The following is a 23,595-nucleotide window of genomic DNA, read 5'->3' as shown; positions in this document are numbered from 1 at the left end:
CCAAATCCACCAGACAACCCACACTGTATGCTAAGAGCATGCCGGCAGGAGACGGAACGTGTTTCCTGAGGACTGTCCTCGTACCTGTGTTTGCACCTGGAAATGCGTTTAATGGTACTGCAAAACAGAATGGTTTTGGACATGTTAACTGCTAGCCAAGGTGGCGTATGTGTAATGATTGGAATTTCCTGCTGTACGTATATTTCTGATGCAAATGAAACTCATATTACTGAAGTAATGTCTGCTTTAAAGAATCTGCAACAAGCAATGTCCCAGGATGCTGTTCCTCCAAGTGTGGACTTCCTCCTCTGGTTCTTTTCAGGATCGTAGTGGCACCTTTCACTGAAAATAATGACACCCATTATTATTGTTTTTATTATTCTTTGTGTTTTTACTGCTTGTGTAATCCCATGCCTAAAGTCTATGATTGCTAAGACTATGGGAAATGTAATGTTTCAATATTAAATGCTTTCACAAATCCCTCTTGAAGAAGTACACCCCGTAGTTTAACTTTTCCCATGTTAAATGCTAAACTAAATGACAGTCTCATTAAAAATGCAGAACGCAAGAAATGAGTACTTGAAGTAGGTTACGTTAAGCTCCAATTGTAAATAAAAATGATTAAAAGGAGGGAATGTTAGAAGAAATGTGAATGTGATCATTTTCTTTTTATCTTTTTATTAAGGACTGTTCTACTGTTTTAACTTCACACAGGAGAAACAGATGGTTCTCCTAGACCAAGAGTCTCTTGCTATATATGTTAATCTTACACCTCTGTGTGTGCCAACCTCGTGTTGTAAAACCCCCCTTGCCTTTTTTGTTTTATTTCTTACCCCCATGTTGTGAACCCCTGACTCCGCCTGCCACTTCTTTGATGTCTGATAATAAAGGCAAATGGACAGAGGTAACCAGCGCAGATAGAGCCGAGACTGTGATGAAAACGGCCTCACGTTTCTGGCTCTTCTGCCCTCTGTCTCTTTGAGAAGAGTCTAAAAAACTTGTTTGTGTTGGCTTTCTTTCCTGAATCAAAGAGTTATTAAACTTAACTCTATCAGCACCCACGATATCGGCCTTTACAAGCCAAGCGCTTCGCCCAGCTGTTTTTATGAGCTATGGCCTAGTGGGATAACACAGAAGGAGAGAAGGGTGATTTAAATGCCCTATCATAAGGCCCTTGTGAACCTCCTAAGGAGCGGCTGAACAAGCACCTCTGGTTCATGTAGCGTAGTCTGGAGATTGTGCAAATGTGTGTGGAAGTGGGGGAATGAGGTACACCTAAACCATTTATGTCAATGTGTTAGATGTCTACATGTCTTCATGATGTAAAGTGCATGGGCCACCTTGTGATGAAATGTACTATATAAATCAACTTGACTGACTTGACTTTGAAAACCCTGAGAATGAACAGTGAGGATAAAATCAAAATCCTTATTCAGGAATAATGGGAGTGAAAAAGATGATGAGAGACCAAATTTTGGCTCCCCAAAGTCTTCTGTGAGAGATACAGGAACAGATAGATTTTTTGATCAGCATCCTTAGGGGAAAGGCGGAAACACTTTCATAGGAATTATAAGGTCGGGGAATTAAAACCTGAAGAGTTTTAATTTAAGAGTTTTTTTGTTGTGCTTTGTGTTTTTTTATGCACACGATCTAACTTTCAATTCCAGATGAAACAGATAAATTAGTATAAACCAATACCCTAGAAAAGCCATTACATATCTACTGATCTGGGATAAAAGCGGCCGAAATGAGTTTTATCCGTAGTGTGTCTGGGCTCTACCTTAGAGATAGGGTGAGGAGCTCTGTCATCCGGGGAGGTCTCAGAATAGAGCCGGTGCTTCTCCATGTCAAGAGGAGCCAGTAAAGGTGGCTCGGGCATCTGGTCAGGATGCCTCCTGGACGCCTCCCTGGTGAGGTGTTTTGGGCACGTCCCACCGGAAGGAGGCCCAGGGGGAGACCCAGGACACGCTGGAGGGACTATGTTTCTTGGCTGGCCTGGGAACGCCTTGGGATTCCCCCGGAGGAGCTGGCTCAAGTGGCTGGGGAGAGGGACGTCTGGGCCTCCCTACTGAAGCTGCGACCCCCACGACCCGACCCCGGATAAGCGGAAGACGATGGATGGATGAATGGATGGGTGATCTGGAATTATACTGTACTAAAACTAAGAATAGAGGCTCCCTGATATTGTTCATTTATGGACAATATCACATTAATACTTCAAAGAATCAGCAAGGATAACAAATACTAGATTGCTGTACACTATCTGGCAGAACTTAAACATAAAAATTCCAGTATTTCTATTGGATGATCTGAGCTTGGGGCTGTAGTATTTGTGCCCCGTGGCTGACATTGAGAGCATGTAGAGCATGCACACATGCACACAGTGATTCCGGATCACTCTCTAAACCAATGCCAGCTCCAACCCCAGGGCATCCCGGGGGGAGCACTCCAGCTATATATATATATATATATATATATATATATATATATATATATATATATATATATATATATATATATAAATATATATATATATATATATATATATATATATATATATAGTCTGTGATTTGCAAAAAATACAGGGGCGGGGGGTCATTTCAAATGTTTTATTAATGAACATAACAACAAGGTTATATGGCCTGCATGCTTGCCGCTGCAGCATATCTTGCAATAACGTTTCCTATTTCCAGAAGGGAAGGAAAAGACAGAAACAAAAAACAAAAAGCAGTTGGTCTAACAATCACAGGCTAAATTGAACACATTTTTTTGTAAATATGATCACATCAGCAAGTTTGTCACTCCACTATGAGCGTCAAATGCTCAAACCATAGGTTCAGATCAGGTTGCTTTTAAGTATGTGTCGAAGTGGGTGCTTTTAGGTGAGATACATTGTGAGGTGAATTTTAACATTGTATAGGCTATTCTGCTGCACATTGTGCATTAATTTGGGTGGCTCATCGTTTTTTAATCCTTACATATGAACCAAAGCTTGTTAAAAAAAACAATAGTAATTAAAAAATATTTACCCAGTCTTAGTAGAACAATCTGCTTTGGAGAAGGATCTCGGGTTTTGTCGACTTTTTCCCTGTGGCAACATCAGCAGCAGCATGTCGGCCTTGTCTCATCCACAACTCGGCATATTTTTCTGCTGGGAAAAATTCCACTTCTGGGCCATTCACAGTGATGAAGAGAAGATTATTGAGTGTCTGTATCATCATCCTATTCCTCTCCTCGGTCAAAATTGCATTCATTAAGCTAAACCCCCTCTCACACTCTGCAGTTCATACGCTCCCAGTTTCCACAGTGGTCATCAATTTCTGACGATGTTTGCCGATCCTGCCTTGGTGCTTGTATTGTCTAAAATCCTTCAGTAAAATTACAGGGGTGGAATTAATGTGAAGGGCTCTGTGCAGATATAGCACTTCGGTGTCGCCGAACAGGGCACGGTCCTCTTCATCAGACGGCCAGGTGGATGGATCCAGCACCGCAGCAGCGGACAGCGTACGGTTCATATTGTCCAGTCTCTGCCTGATGTGTTCAGTAAGCAGAAGGAAGAAGTTTGAACGGACTTGCCAGACTTCTTGAGCTGGCCTCAGACACTTTCACTCCCTTGAAAGTGTTAGTCTTGGCATTTTTCTCTTTTAGAATGCTTATATTCACTCGATCTCTTTGAGTCATAGATTTCAGAGGTTTCAGCTCAATGTCAACTTCTGTTTTTGCCGTAATTGCTGTAGCATCCCGTCTCTGAAGAAAAAGAGATGGGCCTTCAGGGTTTCCAGGGCGTCTTTCACATACGCCATCTCTGACACAAATGACCACCGAGTCAGCATTCCATGCATTCTTGTGCATTTTGCTTTCTCCTTGGTTGAACGTGTGTTGTCTTCAGACACTTTCCGAAACAGCTGAACTAATGCCGGGTAGCTCTCCCACAATGCTGTCACTGTTGTACAAGAGGACAGCCAGCGGATGTCGAAAACTTTTCCTACTCTTTTTGTTTGGATACAAAGTTCTGCATCCACTTCTTTCAATTCCCACATGTGCTTGGGACTCTGAGAAAAATATGCATATAACGAGTCTATGAACATCTGGAAGTGACTTGATCTTTTTGACTGTTTCATGGACGGCAAGTTCCAGCTTGTGGTTCATGCAATGTATCACCACCAAATCAGTGTTGATTCTCTCTTGAATCAGTGCAGCAACCCCTTTGTGTTTTCCCATTATGACAGCTGCCCTGTCCGTAGCAAATCCAAGCAGCTGAACCCGCAGAATACCTTCATCAATTCCATGCTCATTGAGGCACTTTAATAGTGTGTTGTAAATTGCTTCCCCAGTCCCAGCATCCAGCTCAATAACTTTGTAAAATAAATTACAGCCCTGATTTTGGAATGGAATGCGCAGGTAAACAATGAGGCAAGATTTATTAAAAATCGTTGTGCTCCTGTCGATTAGGATGCTGAACATATCTGGAGACCTGGCAAAATATGCAGCTAGCTGTGCGGACATTTTTTCACCGATAAACATTAACATGTTTCGGCAGGCTTTGTCTGAGTGCAACATATTGCCAATATCCAGTCCATTTAGTTTCTGAAGTTCAACCACAGCTGGTTGGATTTTTAATGACAGGTCATTCTTGCAGATGGTGTAGGCAGTGCGCAGACAGCGCTCCGTTACCTTTAACCTTTTCTCATTTGCTTTTTTCCACAGCACTGCACTGTTATCTACGCCCTGTTCAATGACCTCTTCCTCCCTCTTTTTGGCAATGTCCTTACATTTTAAATGTGACTGGCACTTCTCATGTTTACTGATCTTGTTGTGTAACTTTTTTGCATTTTTACTGGTGATTCCGTTAATGAACGCTGGATCAATATGAACCCTCTCTTGGGTGAGGGGACCCAAAGCACGGACATCCGAACAAATAGAGAACTTTACCAATCCATCATCAGTGGCCACAAGCCATTCACGTCCCGCTTTCCATCTTAAAAAGCGGTTTGGCTCGAGACAGCCTCCAATCAGTCCCGGGCGGGAGGGTGGAGAAATCGGCTGCTGCTGCTGCTTCTTGTCTGGTGACACTGCAAGCAAATCTTTATCATCCACCAACTTGGGTGCTGTAGCATCACCATAGCTGTTTGTCCCTTCATCTACTTTTGACCTCTTTTGTTTTTCGGGCCGAAATATGACAAAATACTCGGTTGACATTTCATGGTACCACAGGCGTTCTCATTTACTACTTGGTTAGCTAGCAGGTGCTCTTTCTGGCGCCATCTACTGTTGGGATATCAGTTTACGTCACACGTGACGAGCTACATCCGCGTCACATCCGGGTCACGCTGGTAGGCAAAAACAGTACTGTTTTTGTCTACCAGTGTGACAAAACGGGTTAATTTGTTAGCTATTGTTAGAATGTAAACAATGCCTACGACTTCTTGTGCTCCCGGTTGCACACAGAGGCATTCCAAATTGTCGGATGTACGTTTCTTTCTTTTACTGAAGGACAAAGAAAGAAATGGATAATTTCAATGTAAGGGATGCAGTCAGACAATCCCAATTGACTGTGGGAGCCATCATACCATGACAGAATTTGCAGTCTACACTTCATCTCCGGTAAATACAACTTAATTTTGCACTAGTCATTGTTCTACTTAAATAATTATATAAATAAAAAATTAGGATATATACTTAAGCCAAGACGTAAACGTTCGTTTCATAATAATATACGTACATGTGCAATGTATGCAAACCCTCTGGCATGAGTCTGTGAAAAGGATTAATAAGACAAAAACACCAAAATAATCCTCTGTGAACAATAGTTTTTTTAACCTACCGGTGGCAGGTCTTCCTCTTTGCTGAGGCGCAGTCTGTGTCAGACTCTGCTTTTGTATGTTACACAAACATGTCTGAACATGTCCGGATATGAAATAATTGTAGCCGTCAAGTGATTTCATGGCTTTCATGCTCTCTCATGTGCACTGGCCTGGCATGTTGATAAGGTAGCAGTATATGTTGCCGTACGGAACACTTGGCCAGCATTTCACAGACTCGCTCCAGTGTTTCAGGCTTTTGCTGTATTTATCTGGCAATATGATACCATCAACCATCAACTTACTCTTATAATGATCTTGTTATACGTTATCTAAAGAGCAAAAATATGTCGAGAACTCGTCAGTTTTTTTGTTTGCGTCCGCCATTGTGTTCGCCTTTTGCCTACCAGTCAAGTGTGCATGCGCCAAAAACCCGAATCAAAACAATAACAACTAGAACTGCAAGCAGTTATTAACGGGTTCCAAGCCCACCCACGCCCCGCCCCTTTGAGCATGTGTGGCCAATATGGCCCCACGCTCTGTCTTGATCACAAGGGGGAGCAAACAACTCAAGAACCCAACCAGTGAAACAGTCCAGTTCAAGATGATTTATTCCACAGAAGGACAGTCACAGCAATAGTGGCACCATAAAAGAGTCCTTTTCTTCTTCCTTTAAAAACAGCAATTAACCAATTGTCTTAAAAGTCACCAACTAGGACCAGGGGTTGAGCTCCGCTTAGAAATGATGCTCCTGGTGGAGACCGCCCGTCTGCAGCACACCTTCTTCGATCCCCAGCTGAAAGAAACAAGTAGGAAGACGCCAGCCTCTCTGCTCCAAGATCCTCTTGAAGGACTTTCATCCGACCGATACTTTATTCCAAAGCAGAGTGCTACTTACAGGTGCGGGCAGAGGCTCCCTCTGCCCTAATCCTCTGTACTAGGCCGTCTGTTCTGGCATGCAGATCCCACCTGCTCCTTTGCTCGGCAGTGTGTCGTTCTCCTGCAGGGTCAGCTTCTGCCTGCCCTTCTCTTCAAGCTCCTTTTATAAGCCTCTGCTGACACCTGGGCGCAGCTGTGCAATTAGTGAGCTCCACCTCCTCAGTCAACCAGCCTCAGCCCATTGCGTTTGGGTTGTTAAAGGGGAAAGCAGAAAAACCAAAACAATCCAAGCATGCAAAACACAACAAACAACTGAAAATAAATACAAAAGAAACATATTTTCCCCTGTGTAACACATGCTCCTGGACTTCAGTTCAGAGTTCAACACCCTCATCCCACAGCATCTGGTGGAAAAACTGGAACATCTGGGCTTCAGCACACCCCTTCGGTACTGGCTGCTAGACTTCATCACCAACAGACCTCAGTCGGTCTGGGTCGGACAGAACACCTCTGATGTCATCACCCTCAGCACGGGCTCCCCTCAGGGCTTCGTCCTGAGCCCCCTGCTGTTCACTCTAATGACACACGACTGCATCCCCAGGTTCACCACCAATCACATTGTGAAGTTTGCAGACAACACGACGGTGGTGGTCCTGATCAGAGACAACAACGACGGGGAATACAAAGAGAAGGTGGAGCAGCTAGTGGGCTGGTGCAGATATAACAGCCTGATCCTGAACGTGGAGAAGACGAAGGAGATCATGTTCGTCTTCAGGAAGAACCGGCCTTGCCACGCTCCACTGCTCATCAACAGCTCAGCTGTGGAGGTGGTCAATAGCACCAAATTCCTCAGGGTGCACATCACAGACAACCTCACCTGGTCTGTGAACACCACATCTGGTGAGGAGGGCACAGAAGCGCTTGTACTTCCTGCGGAGGATGAGGAGAGCCCAACTGCCCCCGCCCATCCTCACAACCCTCTACACAAGTACCATAGAGAGCATTCTGACCAGCTGTCGCTCTGTGTGGTGTGGGGTTGACAGTGCCTCCGACTGGTGGAAAATGAGGAGAGTGGTAGGGACAGCAGAAGGGATCATCGGGGCCCCTCTTCCCTCCATTAAGGACATTTCATCCCAGCGCTGCAAGTCCCGAGCCCATATCATCAGAGACCCCTCAAACCCCCACCATGAACTGTTCCCCATATATATATATATATATATATATATATATGGGGAACAGTCATTTGCAGTGACCTTTAAACAATTACTGCTATTACTCCTTTTCATGACAACTCTGTCATGATTCAGCCTGTCTGCTGCATCATGCACAGACTCTAGACACTTTACACCTTCCATACAGCTCCAGTCTCCAGTTCAGTAATCATCCACACCTGTCGGCTACTAATCAGCCAGCATTCAGCACACCTGTCAGCCTCACTACTTAAGCTCACTGCAGTCTGTCATTCCTCGTCGGTTCGTTCTGTTTTCCTGTTTACCTTTGTTTCTGCTGCTCACCTCATCCAGTCTCCTCCAGTACGAAGTTCCTCCGTTCTCCGCCAGCCTGCTGTAGTCTGGTTCCAAGTCTCCATTCTGTTGTGCTATGAGTCCAACCTGGTTCCAAGTCTCCATTCTGTCGTGCTGTGAGTCCAACCTGGTTCCAAGGCTTCATTCTGTCGTGCTGCTGGTCCAGCCTGATTCCAAGTCTCCTTTCTGTCGTGCTGCTGGTCAAGCCTGGGTCCAAGTCTCCATTCTGCTGTGCTTCTGGTTCTGCTGCCTCCATGCTCTGGTTCCAACCTGCTTGCCAGTTCCTGCCTTCACCATCCTACTGCTTCAGCTCAGTACAGACTCTTGGTTCCTTCCTCCACTATCCACAAATTTCAATAAACTGTTAAAACTTAACTCTGTTGTGGTTGTGTTCGGGTTCAATAACTAAACATGACAGAACGAACCGACCTCATGAACCCGACACCCACACAGAGGCTCCATCCAGGAACTGGCGAGAGAGATGTTGCTCAGCTCTCGGGCAACAGCGGAGCGGAGCAACTCATTGCCCAGTCCCGGGCCGTTTTGGAGAAACTCGCAACACTCAGTCCACCTTGGAGGCGGGTACGTCGCGATCACTCAGATACGCAAGCTGTGGACAAGTCAAGCCAAGCTCCTTCCTCTTTTCAAAGAGACGGGGCTGATGGAGGAGCTCGAGTGGAACAACAAGGCTGCCGTTGCTCAACTCCTCGGCAGGACGCCTCCTCCCAGACCATCGTTCTCCGCCGCTGCTGCCTCCTCCACTTCTGCCTCTTGCACCGTTGCTGCTGCCGAGTCCACCTCAGCTCCCGCCACGGATCCAGACTCAGCTCATCTCGCTCCTGCTGCTGCTGTAGCTCCTGCTGATGCTGCTTCTACTTCCTCGTCACTAGCTGCAGCCACTCTCTTGATGCCTGGCTCCTCTCAACGCAGACGGCAGGCTCGTCGATGCCGGAACACCCCTACCGCTCAACCGGAGGCAAAGCTGGTTAGCACTGCTGCGATCCTTCCGCCTGAAGCTGACGTCACCTCCACGTCCCTGGTGAGTCGGTCCGACGGCGTGCGGCTGCCCCAGCGGCACAGAGCAGACAACATCTTGTTCCCCGTCGTCTCTATCACCACCTCCACAACACTCAGCTGGCTCCTCGGGTGAAGTTTTCAGCTGCTGCTCCCAGCGCTGCTGCCTCTGTCTCCTCCACGTCAGTTGCTCCTGATCTGACCGCTGCTGCTGCTAAGCCCGCCGTAGTCTCTGCCTCCGCTTCCGTTGCCTCATTGTCGGTGGAAACCTCAACCCCGCCGCCCGGTCCCTCCCGGCACAGAAGCCGAGTCCGCCGGCACAGGACCCCTCTCCATGCCCAGCCAGACTCTGCCGCTGCTGACGCGCCAACTGGAGCTGACGTCACCTCTCTTCCCCTGGTGAGTCATCTGGATACAGTTGCTGCCGCTTCTCGGGAGAGTCCAACTAGAGCACCCCGGATCCATGAAAACCAGTTATGGCATTTCTTTTACGGGGATAGGGAGGACCTGTTTCCTGCCCAGCCTGCAGCCAAAAACCCAGTTCCAACCCAGCTCGCTGCCAAAGACGCAGATCCTGCTCAGCCCGCTGCCAAAGACCCAGATCCTGCTCAGCTTGCAGCCGAAGACCCAGATCCTGCTCAGCTCGCAGCCAAAGACCCAGATCCTGCTCAGCTCGCAGCCAAAGACCCAGATCCTGCTCAGCTCGCAGCCAAAGACCCAGATCCTGCTCTGCACGCAGCCAAAGACCCAGATCCTGCTCAACCACAGCCAAAGGACTCTGAACCTTTTAAGACTAATCTTAAAACTTTCCTTTTTGACAAAGCTTATAGTTAGAGTGGCTCATGTTACCCTGAGCTACCTCTATAGTTGTGCTGTGATAGGCCTAGGCTGCTGGAGGACATCAGGGTCTAATTTTCTCACTCTACTGATTTCTACTGTTCTTCAGTCTACTGTTCTCCAGTTTTGCATTGTATTACATTGAAATGACTGTCGTCATTTCAGCTTTTAACTTTTTGCTCTCTCTCTTTTTCTTCATAGTAGGTACACCTGGTCTGGCGTTCTGTTAACTGTGACATCATCCAGAGAAGACGGCTCACCCGCTACTACCATCTAATGTAGAACAGATTACTAGATAAATGTGTGCTTCTGTGCTTTTTTGTCTCTCTTGTTGTGTCTCTGCTCTGTCTTCTGTAACCCCAGTCGGTCGAGGCAGATGACCATTCATACTGAATGGCGCGGGTGCGGAGCACACCAGCCCGGCGTCCGACGCAGGTGCGGAGCACGCCAGCCCGGCGTCCCACGCGGGTGCGGAGCACGCCAGCCCAGCATCCGACGTGGATGCTGAGCACACCAGCCCGGCGTCCGACGTGGGTCTGCCCTCTTCCTGCAACACGGTGACCCAGGAGGGTTCACCGTCCACCATTGATGCGGGAACCCAGGCGGGTCCACTACCGGCCATCGACGCGGGGACCCAGGTGGGTCCACCGCCCGTCAAAGACGCGGGGATCCAGGAGGGTCTACCGCCTGTCAAAGACGCAGGGACCAAGGAGGGTCCACCACCTCTGTAGCCTCTAGTCCCGTGACCTCCGTAGCCTCTAGTCCCGTGACCTCCGTAGCCTCTAGTCCCGTGACCTCCGTAGCCTCTAGTCCCGTGACCTCCGTAGCCTCTAGTCCTGTGACCTCTGTAGCCTCTAGTCTTGTGACATCTGTAGCCTCTAGTCTTGTGACCTCTGTAGCCTCTAGTCTTGTGACATCTGTAGCCTCTAGTCTTGTGACCTCTGTAGCCTCTAGTCTTGCGATCTCTGTAGCCTCTAGTCTTGTGACCTCTGTAGCCTCTAGTCCTGGGACCTCTGTAGCCTCTAGTCCTGCGACCCCTGTAGCCTCTAGTCCTGTGACCTCCGTAGCCTCTAGTCCTGCGACCTCCGTAGCCTGTAGTGCTGTGACACCTGTGTCCTGTGGCCCTGCTTCGCCCTTAGTCGATAGCCGCTTGTCTTCCAGGGTACTTTTCCACCGCTGGCCACATCAGACTCTGCTACTTCGGCGCCGGGGTCGGCCACCGCGACGCCCGCATCTAGCTCTGCCTCGTCGGGGTCACCCACCGCGACGCCCGTGTCTGACTTTGCCTCGTCGGGGTCGCCCACCGCGACACCCGTTTCAGACTCTGCTGCTCCACCGCCGAGGTCGCCCACCAGAGATCCCTCCTCCTGGGCATCTAGTGCCTAAACAGACTATCTTTTGTTCACCCCGTTGGGGTAGATTTGTGTTTTGGTTTCTTCTGTTTTCTGGATTTTTTTTGACTCTGCCTCGTCGGGGTCGCCCACCGCGACACCCGTTTCAGACTCTGCTGCTCCACCGCCGAGGTCGCCCACCAGAGATCCCTCCTCCTGGGCATCTAGTGCCTAAACAGACTATCTTTTGTTCACCCCGTTGGGGTAGATTTGTGTTTTGGTTTCTTCTGTTTTCTGGATTTTTTTTTGGTTCCCACCATCCAGTACCTCCCTCCGCCCACCCTGGGTGGGTTGTTTTCTTTTGTTGTCTGTTTTCGTTTAGCCGTCTGGGAGCCGGCCTTTGGGGGGGGGGGGCTGTCATGATTCAGCCTGTCTGCTGCATCTTGCACAGACTCTAGACACTTTCCACCTTCCATACAGCTCCAGTCTCCAGTTCAGTAATCATCCACACCTGTCAGGTACTAATCAGCCAGCATTCAGCACACCTGTCAGCTTCACTACTTAAGCTTACTGCAGTCTGTCATTCCTCGTCGGTTCGTTCTGTTTTCCTGTTTACCTTTGTTTCTGCTGCTCACCTCATCCAGTCTCCTCCAGTCCGAAGTTCCTCCATTCTCTGCCAGCCTGCTGTATCCTGGTTCCAAGTCTCCATTCTGTCGTGCTGTTGGTCAACCTGTTTCCAAGTCTCCTTTCTGTCGTGCTGCTGGTCAAGCCTGGGTCCAAGTCTCCATTCTGCTGTGCTTCTGGTTCTGCTGCCTCCATGCTCTGGTTCCAACCTGCTTGCCAGTTCCTGCCTTCACCATCCTACTGCTTCAGCTCAGTACAGACTCTTGGTTCCTTCCTCCACTATCCACAAATTTCAATAAACTGTTAAAACTTAACTCTGTTGTGGTTGTGTTCGGGTTCAATAACTAAACATGACAAACTCATAATATATGAATTACATGTTTCCCATAACTTATTCCTTTTTATTCCTTTTACTTTTATAAGTTCAACCAAGATATTCTCTTCTTATCCTTGTAGCTTGTAGTGTTAAATAAGACTAAAATCATTTTATTTGAATCAAGGTATGCAGATGTTGATAGATATATCTATCTATCAGTGATGTGCGGTAGGGTTCATAGCTGGTGAAGCACTGACCTCATCAGTCAGATTTACAAATATATACACTCTACAGAGTAGACTCATTGCAAAGTGCTAAAGGAGACTGGTTGAGCCAAATCAATAACCAAGAGACATGGAAAAAATATTGATTCTTTGTTAAAAAAAAAACAAAAACAAAACTAAATTATTTCTCATTTGATTGGTAGCAGTTTATGAGTTATGATGAATTTCTGCATTTGTAACACATTCAAAAACTATAACGTCCATTACGCACATTTCATTACAAAAACAAAACATGAATAATTATCGCTGTCTTACCTCTACTTAGAAATTAAGTCCAGCTGTGCTCTTTTTGAACAAAAATATCGGTCACTTTCCGGTAAAAGTTCTTTTTATCTTCTTCAGTTTTAAAAGTCTTAGTGAAGCTCACTGCCAGGGAGGAAAGCCTTCCTTGACCAGTCCTGTTCCGGCTGTATGTTTAGAGTCTTTTTAGTGCTTTACTTGTTTTGCAAAACTCGCTAATAAAACATCCATTACTCTAACACACCTGGCACTTCATTGACACCTGGTAGCACAGTGACACACCTCCTCATGGGTGGAACAGCGCTCCTTAAATACCATCAGGTGGCCACGTAATCAGAAGCACCTCCCACAATCAAGGACCTGCATTGACAAACAATTACCGGCCACTTGCCTCACAGCAGGGCCGTCACAGTTGGACTCTGCCAAGGAGATTGACAGGCGGATTGGTGCTGCGTCTGCTGTGAAGCGGGCGCTGTACCAGTCCGTTGTGGTGAAGAGAGAGCTGAGCCAAAAGGTAAGGATCTCTATTTAGCGGTTGATCTACATTTCTACCCTCATCCATGGTCATGAGCTTTGAGTCATGACCGAAAGAACGAGATCCCGGATATAAGCGGCCGACATGAGTTTTCTCCGTAGTGCGCAGTAGTGCTCTCCCTTAGAGATAGGGTGGGGAGCTCAGTCATCCGGGGAGGAATCAGAGTAGAGCCACTGCTCCTCCACGTCAGGAGGAGCCAGTTGAGGTGGCTCAGGCATCTGGACTCCTGGACGCCTCCCTGGTGAGGTGTTCCTCCTCCCGGTGGGACATGCCCAGGAAGACCCAGGACACGCTGGAGGGACTATATTTCTCAGCTGGCCTGGGAACGCCTTGGCCTGGGAATGCCCATGAAGGAGCTGGCCCAAGTGGCTTGAGAAAGGGCCGTCCCACTGAAGATGCTACCCCCGTCACCCAACCCCGGATAAGTGGAAGAAGATGGATGGATACATATATATATATATATGTGTGTGTGTGTGTGTGTGTGTGTGTGTGTGTGGGCACGCGTTAGGCCCCCTGGTGCTGCAATTGCACTGTATAAACTGTTGCCTGCGGTTCTATAAAGTCAGAATGATAATTAAAGATATCTAACTATGTCTATAATATAATATTAGATATATCAATTAACCACGTTAAGTCCTACATTAATTTAAGATGTCTGGAATGTAAGTAAAGCCAATTTTATGTAATTTAGCCTGCCATAACTAATATGGAGACGTCCTTCTAATTCAATAATGTCCTCTTGTGGTGCCATTTTAACCTAAAAATCTCACAAGGATAGAAAAGACAATTGGAATAATTTTATTGATACAATATTTTAAGACTTTGGCGCTCAGACCTCAGCAGGAAACATTCATGCTGAATTATACTTCAATATGCTTAAGCAGGTGTATGACAATAGGGATGTTTCCCCCCAAAAATTGCAGAGGTCGAGGCCAGTGCGTCTGCATGATTGAAAGGCAGAGAGACTTGAATTAAAACTAATGTTATGCCATAATAACGGCATGATAAATAATTGATCTCGGATTGAATTCTGAACAAGGGAGATAGATAGTCTCATCCCTCAGCAGCCATGTGCAGGAGCCATGCATGGGGCCTGGAAGAGGCCACGAGCTGAATCTTTCTTCAGGTCTTCATGTCTTAGACTGCACAGATCGCCTCCTGCTCAGACCAGGAAAGAGCTGCTTCGGACCATGGGCCCTGCACGGGCCCATGGTCCTTTGTAGCAATCCTTCCAACATAGCATGCATGTATCAACGTTTGAGAGGAGAACTCTCCTTTAACAAGAAAACACCTTCAGCAGAACCAGGCTCAGTGTGAACAGCCATGTGCCACAACCGACTGGGGATTTGAGAAGACAGTAGAGACACAAAAAAAATAAAACTGAGAACTTAAGGATCACAAATCCCAAGATATCTGATATCTATAATATAAGATTTAAAGGAAGATATTCAAAGATAGAAGTTACTACCATTATCCTTGCATAACAGAATATACATAATCAAAAGGAATATCTTACCATGCCTACTTTCTCTTTTTCAGTCAACAATGGTAGTCAAAACGGCTTGGATGCTTAATCTATTGCAGTGACCCATTCGAGTTACCTCTGCAAACAATAACTGGATATAGGAAATTATATTTAGAACAGAAGTAAAAACTAAACTGTCAGACAAAAGCCCCCTTAAACATGTGGTTTAAAGAGTGTGAAAAACTAAAGTCTGGAAACCAGATCAAACCAGCTAAGCAAGATAATCGGTATAAACATTGGTCAGCCTGAGATATTTTAGGCATATTGTTTAATTTCAGATCCAGGGTAACTAAACAGATTTGGTCAAACATGACTTGGAAAAGCAAGATTTCTGTCATGATCTTGGCACTAGTGCTCGTCTGATTCACCATTTGACACACCTGTACAGCTCCGATCCGTTTCTCATCAACCTTCATTAGATGCACCTGAACCTCTGACTATAAAACCAACTCTCAGACCAGTCACTAGTGCCAGATTATTATAGACTTTGGTGAGTTTAATCCAGTGTCCTGAATCCTGTCTGCCTGCTAGCCTGTTTCCCGACCTGTTTCTGTCTTCTGAACCTGCCTAGCCCATCGGATCTGATTATTGTGCTGTCTGAATTGCTGACCTGTATCTGTGCCCTGACTCTGCCCTCGGATTCTGATTTGGACTTTTTAAAGATTTTTGATCACCCGGCTCTGACTCGACCTGCTCTCTCGACCTGCTCTCAGATTATACTTATCCCATCGATCATCCTACTTGCCTCTGTCATCACGGTTCTGACTCATTACCTGTTTCCTGACCACCAAGCTCTAGTTTGTCTCAGAAGAGACTGCCTCTGGGTTTCTCCAACCGGACTCGCCTTGGGGAACCACCAGCAACCAACGCTGACCAGCAGCAGTTTTTATAAAAAAAAAACTGTCTTCAAATGCAACCTGTCTTGTCTGGTTGAATTCTGAGTCTTCCAGTTCTGTTCGTTATAAATTCCTCTGATATCTCCAAGTTAGATTCTGTTTTAATAGTAACATGAGACCTGGGGATGAAATCAATAAAAGAAAAACCTTAACTGATGCATATGAATCTAAGATTAAAAGAAATTTGGTTGTAAAATAGATTCATGTTAACGAACACTTAAAGACTAATTGACTAATAAATAAAAAGTCAAAAAGAAACTAAGACTGTCATATCAGAGGTACCTAGTACATGTTACTTGAGGGAAAAATCTTAAATTTCGTATTATTACCCCAAAACTAAAGCTAAAGGTAGAAGGGTCACTCTAAGTCAGTGGTCCCCAATCCTGGTCCTCGAGGGCCGGTGTCCTGCAACTTTTATTTGTTATTCTGCTTCAACACACCTGAGTCAAATAATGAGGTCATTAGGAGGACTCTGGAGAACTTGACAGCACACTGGGGAAGTAAGTTAGGTGTGTTGGATCAGGGTCACATGTAAAACCTGCAGGGACACCGGTCCTCGAGGACCAGGATTGGGGACCACTGCTCTAAGTTTTATTGTTGTAGGAAACAGCTCGAAGAATTGGTGACTGATCATTTTAACATCTTCTGGAGTTACCCTGCTACCCAGCCATATTGGATTGAAGTTGTAGAAGTAATTACACAGATAATTGGGTTACACTGAAATATGATTTTATTACTATTTACTTGGGAAATATGATATCCTTTGCCTTCAGTAATAGATAATTATTATTTTGTTAGCAGCTGGGGAAAAAGATGTTACCAGAAAGTGGCAAGTGAAGCAGCCCTCCAGTGAAGAAAAAATTAAATGACAAAGGAAATGTATAAAATTGAGAAATTTACATTTTTCTAGAACATTAGAATGGAACAGTTCAATAAATGTTGAAGGAAATGGGAAAGCTATACTGATGTCAATGTATTTTGACAGAAGAATTGGAGTAGATGTGCACATTGGCATCTTTTTAATGGCAGTGAAACTTGTACCACTAGACTGAAGGTTGCAATGTTAATACATTATAAATGTCATGGTGCAGCCTGGCTGGCACCCTGAACATTTCCTGCCTCCCTCTTTCCCAGTGCAGCCTTGATTAGGAGCACCTGTCAGGCTGTAATTAACTATGGACTGGCTCCACCTGCTCACACCACTATAAAACTCACCTCAGTTTGTTCCTGGTCGCCGGCTCGTCTTCAGTCAATTCAACACCAAGCCTGTCAAGTCCTGTTCGCTTCAGTCTCCTTCATCTCCAAGCCTGTCAAGTAGTGATGGGCAAATGAAGCCTCATGAAGCAATGAAGCTTTCCAACACATTGCTTTGGAAAAAGGTTCTTTACTCGATGCTTCATTCATCATTCACTAGTGACATCTGCTGGTGAAACTGTAATAGCCTTGTCACTTAGTTGGATCATACTTCCAAAAATTAGTAAATGCAGTATTGTCACAAAGTTTTCATCAAACTCATGTTTAGCAAGAGGATAATCATTTAAATCATATTTAATTGTCATGTTTTAATTAATAAAATGATTTGCAGCCAATGTGGTTGTATTGTGTTTTTTTATGTCATGGACTTATTTGACAATGAAGTGTTACTTTAGTTTATTGGGAATTGAGTGATTGTTGGGTCAGACTCTGTATGCTTTGAGCTTGAAACTTGCTTCCTGAAAAACAGAATTTGTTTAAAATCATCTCTTCCTGGGAGTTCTAGTTCTGGTTCTTAATATTAAGTTACACATAGAGTTTGCCTCTTCCAATGGCTTTTAGTCTGCTTTTGGTTTGTGATTCTGATGTATCTCCTGATCAAACAAAAGAAAATTTAGAAATTTCTGGATTTTAGATTTGTTTTTATTTAGGAACAGAACTTTTTTTCACTGTTTCAGATTTTGAAAAAGGTTTTTTTTTATTGTACTTTTCATTCTTTTATTCGTTTATTTTATTTATTTATTTTTTATTTGGACCTTGAGCCTGTAATAAAATCTATCAACGGTTTCTTCGTCAGCGGATGACATCACCCACAAAGCAACAGGGGTCATTGCGCTTTTATTTTGAAAAATGATACGCAAAATGAAGCCATGACGTGCCAGATGTAATGCGAGGCCTCGTTTGTTGTTGATCACGTGATTTTCTTCTTTAAGACACAAGCTCCGAAGCGGGGCTTCATCTGACACGCCCCCTTTTTACTCAGTACACGCCTCGAAGCCTGGCTTCAGATGTTCCATCACTACTGTTAAGTCCAGTTCTTATCCGTCACGTCTTGCTTCTCGTCTGCCAAGATAAGTACCTGTTATGCTGCGCTGCTGGATTTTTGCTCCTTCGTCTTCAATGTCCTCTAGTCTGCAGTCCTGGTTCCGCAGCAGCCCAGCACCTCCGGACTCCTATCTGCTGCCCTGTGGGATTTACTGCAGCATATGAGTCCAAGGAACTCTGTGAAGCTCAGTTTTGGATTAACTGTTGCCCCGGCGTCCAAGGAACTCACTTAATGCTGCACCACGGGGTTTTCAGCAGTCCGTCCTCCAGATCCTGTCAGTCATCTCCGGTCCGTTCCAGTCAGCCAACTCCTGCACACTTCATCTCCCGTCTGGTAACTGTCTCTGTTTTTTGTCATCTACAATCCATAACTTGAAATACTTACAACAAGCTTTATGTGTGTGTGCTCTGTCCGAGTTCATCTAGACAAATCATGAGCTTGATAACTGGGAATAGGACATATGGGACCTTCACTGACCTACCTGGAGAACATTTCATTTGCTTGATGTTGAAATCGACTTACTTTTAAATGTTAAGTCCATACCACAATTTGTATCCCATTTGTTATTTTGTTTTTGTGTTTTTATTCCTTTCTTAGTATTGCTTACAATACTATAAAAAATAACCTTAAAAATGCAATCTGTTGCTTTATTTATATAGAGATGTCATAATGGCTGATGCTTTACAAAGATTTATCAAAATGCAGATAGATGTTTATGGCACAGAGCTCCACTCAGCCTACATGTGGCCATGCAGAATGGCTGCAAACATTCTTCCCAATTAGTATTCTGAATTAAAATCAAGATTTCTTAATTTAATGAGTATACATGCAATAAATTACATTATTTATGTTTTTATTCAGGCTGTTAATGTAGTAAAACTTTTTGGTGTGGCTGCATTCCTCCACTCAGAATCAGAATCAGAATCAGACATACTTTAATAATCCCAGAAGGAAATTGTATCTGAGTTTAAGTGGAAATGATCATTAGCAGACTAGTGGCAACTGCAGAGCAACTTATGACCCGAGTCATAATTTATGACTCGAGTCATAAATTAGGCAGAAAAACTGTATTAATCTTCAATATCTACCACTCGATTACTACTGAGTTGAGTCCTTTTTGCTTGTGATGCAGACTCTGGTTTACAAACCAATGGCTAAAATTAGAGAGCATTCATTACCTGTAAACTAAAAGGTGAGGAGAAAGCTGGACCCTACCAATATATAGTGGGCCAGATTTACTGGCCAAGTTTCCACTTCCTTCCAGTTCTATAGATTTTCCAATCATTAGCTAGAAAAACTAGAATGTCTAAAGAGGAGTTCTGGCAAAAGTTTTCTTTGCCACAATACTATTGTATATTGGACTCGCGATTAAATGGTATGCAAAGATATGCAACTTTAATTAAACAATTAAATAGTAAGAAAAGTGTGTGTGTGTGTGTGTGTGTGGGGGGGGGGGGGGTCACGTGACCGGGATCTGGGATGGCAGCATAGTAAATAAGTCCGAGGACAGTGTTCGAAATATATTTTAAAAACCCTTGTAAAAGCTGTAAGTAAGGTTTGAAAGATACAACACTGATATGTCTAAAGCTTTGTCTGTGAAACAGTGCGAATTTTTTACAAGAGGACGCAAGACAGCCACCAAAACAACATCGAGTCCAACATGCGGTGAAGACGCTAATATGGCTAGTGTAGCACGAGCAGTACACTTGGTACTCTAACACTAGCACCATACAGGGTTAAACCAATGAATTGCACCTGGGGAATATAAAGTGGGGAGCACTGAACCTAAGGCGCACAGGTGCGAGATACATAAGAAGGGCCGCAGACACTGATCCAGTTCACTTGTTTATTGAAACTCACAATCCAATAGTAAAAGTAATTAATCTTTTATTTCATCAGTTTGTTAATAAAATGATTGCTTCTCAATATAAAACACTTGGCTAAAACACACACCAACAGGGGACTGAGGCCGTTCTGGGACGTGGACAACCAAGGAGGGGCTACACAAAACACAAAAAACACACCACCACTTACAGTGCACTGCAAAGTCAAATACCACCACCAGAGGGACCACCACCGCCACCAGGTTGGGCTCTCAGCCCCTGAAACCAGACAAAACAATGTTAAGAATTAATCTCAGGACACATGGACTTACAATAGATGCACAGTACAAAATAAATAAAATATATTGCACTTCTCCCAGTAACCCGTCACGGGTTACGTGTTGTAAATGTCCACTGAAAAGACAGCGCTCGCCCGATCAGAGCTCGCTGTATCCACGTGGGTAGTCCTTGGCTTCACTACGGGTGAACAGTCTTTGTATAAAGAGAACAACTGACAGTGTCAAAGGAGCACCGACCAGAGCCAACACCATATGGCACTACACCGTACTGTCCAGCACCACGCGTAACCATGGCAATGGCACTAGCATACGCGCTATCAGCACGCAAGCATTCCCGTAAGCACCCAGACAGGACAAAACAGCAGCGTCATTCAAGGCACTAAAACAACATGCAAGCCATGCAGAGAGAGAAGCAGGGGAAGCAATCACTGCAGCCGTTAAGACGTGGAGTGGCTCCTCGGTCCGCACATGTCTCCGCACGGGTCCGTACTGCTGCGGGCTGCAGACAAACGCGGAAGTGAATGCCGGGGGGCAAGCCCTCGCGAGAAGTTGAACAGGGGGAACAGCAACCAAGACAGTGCTTTTTATGGCCTGACCGCGAGTGCAGGCAGCCAATAAGAACCCCGTCCCTTAAGTGGCCAACCCTACATGGCGCATTACCACACTAGCATAGCTGAGGTGCTGGAACAGCTAAGATCATTCCAGTCGGATTTTGGAGTCAAGCTGGATAGTGTAGATGAAAGACTGACTGGAATGGCAAGTGCTATGAATGCACTGGAGGCTAAAGTGTCTGAGATAAAACAAGACCTATTAAACGGGGGTGGCCCATATGGAGGAGGCAGAGGCTCGCATTGCCGAAGTAGAAAGTTTGCTTGGAAAAACAGAAACATCGTTGACTTCAGCTATGAAAAGTATCCAGCTTCTTGAGGCCAAAACAGATGACCTGGAAAACCGAGGAAGGTGAAAGAACCTGCGTATCTTTGGCATTCGAGAAGGAGCAGAGGGAAGGCAACCACGTTTTGACTTTATTAGCAACATGCTACCAAAATGGCTGGAGCTCTCACTGGACAAGTCATTTACATTGGAGCGGGTACACCGCACACCAGCATCCGGGAAACCTAACCATAGCAGGGCAGTTCTGATTTGCTTCTTAAAGTTCGCGAAGAAGGAATTTGTGTACCGAGAGGCAAGGAAAAGAGATATTATACAAGACGGGGCCAAAATCATGTTTGCACAGGATCTATCTGCGGAGACAATACGGATCAGACGCGGGTTCCAACCAGTGGTGAAGCTGTTTGTTGATATCAGTGCATTCAGCGGATTCCAACACAACCCCTGCAAACTTCCTATCCTCCACGGTGGAAAGATCCATCTCTTCTCAACACCTCAAGAAGCTGAACAATTTTACAAGAATCTTCCAAAATAAGCACAGCGGTTGCTTCTCATCAGTGAGTCATGAAAGACAAGCTGGTTAAGAAACAGGTAAACAGATAAGACATTCTATTTGGCTATTCCTGCTCCAATAGAACTGATCAACGACAGGAACATAAGCAGGATAAGTTCTAAGTTAATGGGCAGTTCATATAAACATAACTGATTGTTTTTATGTGCTCACGTATTCTAAGTCTAATTTGAACTGTTTTGGAATTAATGCTTAAAGTTAAGCCTTGGATAAGTTATCACTGTTCTATCAAGGGTTATGGATATTTTATTTTTATAATTAGACACTGTCTGCTGTGTGGAGTTTAGGAGAGGTCACGTTGACTAGTTGCTCCTCAGTAGTGTGGATCAACGTCCTCCATATAATTGGTTCAGGCAGGGGGGCATTTCACATTGGGGGTTGTTTACGACTAGTTCTGTATCTTGTACGGTCTAATGCAGGGGTCGGGAACGTATGGCTCGCGAGCCAGTTATGGCTCTTTTGATAATTTCATCTGGCTCGCAGATAAAACAAAATATCACCGCTATTGTTTTCATCCGGGTTTTTCGCGCATGCGCGCCGGACTGGAAGGCAGAAGGCGGGCGCAAACAAAGGAAACGACAAGTTCTCGACGTATTTTTCTTCTTTAGATAACATCACAAGATCGTTTTAAGAGTAAGTTGATGGTTGATATCGCGACATAGGCACCAGAAACCCCCGCAACCCCATGAGGGATTAAGCGGATCAGAAAATGGATGGATGTTCACGGACACAGACCGCTCATCAGCAGAGAGGAAGACCCGCCCGGTAGGTTAAAAAAATTGTTCACAAAGGATTATTTAGGTGTTTTTGTCTTATTAAAATGGGTGAAGGTGTCGGCAACGTTGCAGCGGAAACACAGAAGTACTGGCGCGCGTAAACCAGGCGTAATGCAGCCGCCGGAAGAAGCAGAGCCGCAGACTGCAGCAGGCTGCTGCAGTCTGCGGCTCTGCTTCTCCCGGCCCCGTCTAGCGATCGCCACCTCCCCTCCGCCGCTATTTCAGTAGAACAATGACCAGTGCAAAATTAAGTTGTATTTTACCGGAGATGAAGTGTAGACTGCACATTCTGTCGGGGTGTGATGGCTCCCCCAGTCGACTGGGATCGTGTGCATGGGTCCTTCTTCATTGAAAATATCCATTTCTTTTGTCTTTCATCGTCCTTCGGTAAACGAAAGAAACGTACATCCAACGATTTGGAATGCCTCTGTGTGCAACCGGGAGCACAACAAGTCGTAGGCACTGTTTACATTTCGAAAATAAACTAACTAAAAGCACGCTCTAATTCACCCGTTTTGTAATGATAGAATGCGAGAACAGTCCTGTGTTTGCCTACAAGCGGGACCCGGAAGTAGCGCGGACGTCGTGACGCGTGACGTCACATGTGACGTCACGCGTGAACTACCCTATTGGCTCTCACTGAAATAAATTTACAGATTTTTTGCTTTCATGGCTCTCTGAGTCAAAAAGGTTCCCGACCCCTGGTCTAATGTGTGAATGAATGTACATACCTGCATTTTCAGTACCATCTTTACCTACTTTATTTTAGTTTAACAGTAAATTTAATAATCTGATATGGAGAAGACAACCAAAGAAAATATTTTAAATATCAAAGTTACAAGCTGGAATGTCAGAGGAATAAGGAAGCTAACTAAATTGAAACAAGTATTGGACCGACTAAAAAAATTTTAATCTAAAATAATTTTACTACAAGAATCTCATTTAATGGAGCCAGAAATACATTGGATAACCAAAAGATGGCAGGGTCAGGTGTATCACTCTTCCTTTACCAGCCACGCCAGAGGAGGTATTATTCTTATACATAAGTCAATACCATTTCAAACTATAAAGATCAATTAAAGACCCATGTGGGAGATATTTTATTGTGCAAGGATGCATTTCAACTAGGGC

The 23,595-nt window shown here is 45.1% G+C and overlaps 1 protein-coding gene across 6 annotated transcripts in view; it reads right to left on the bottom strand.

Moving 5' to 3' along the window:
* The window catches only part of filip1l (filamin A interacting protein 1-like), a 287,603-nt gene that overhangs the window by 158,466 nt on the left and 105,542 nt on the right, over positions 1-23,595 (bottom strand). For 2 of the 6 annotated variants that reach the window (XM_036128076.1, XM_021312267.2), the window contains exons 2-4: positions 18,333-20,206; positions 18,138-18,243; positions 17,021-17,112 (exon numbers count right to left, since the gene is read on the bottom strand). The exons of 2 other annotated variants lie outside the window; for them this stretch is intronic. Coding sequence is in view for 1 of the 4 variants with exons in the window: in XM_021312266.2 (XP_021167941.2) it covers positions 1,781-1,809 (29 nt within the window). In the remaining 3 variants the exon portion in view is untranslated. Of the gene's footprint in view, positions 1-1,780; positions 1,942-17,020; positions 17,113-18,137; positions 18,244-18,332; positions 20,207-23,595 lie in introns of those variants that run through there. 2 more of the 6 variants (XM_021312269.2, XM_021312266.2) reach the window with 2 other exon arrangements.

The sequence above is a fragment of the Fundulus heteroclitus genome, chromosome 24, assembly GCF_011125445.2.
Source record: "Fundulus heteroclitus isolate FHET01 chromosome 24, MU-UCD_Fhet_4.1, whole genome shotgun sequence".
Lineage (NCBI taxonomy): Eukaryota > Metazoa > Chordata > Actinopteri > Cyprinodontiformes > Fundulidae > Fundulus > Fundulus heteroclitus.
Note: the sequence above shows the minus strand (reverse complement) of the source record. Positions and strands in the feature narration are given on the sequence as shown.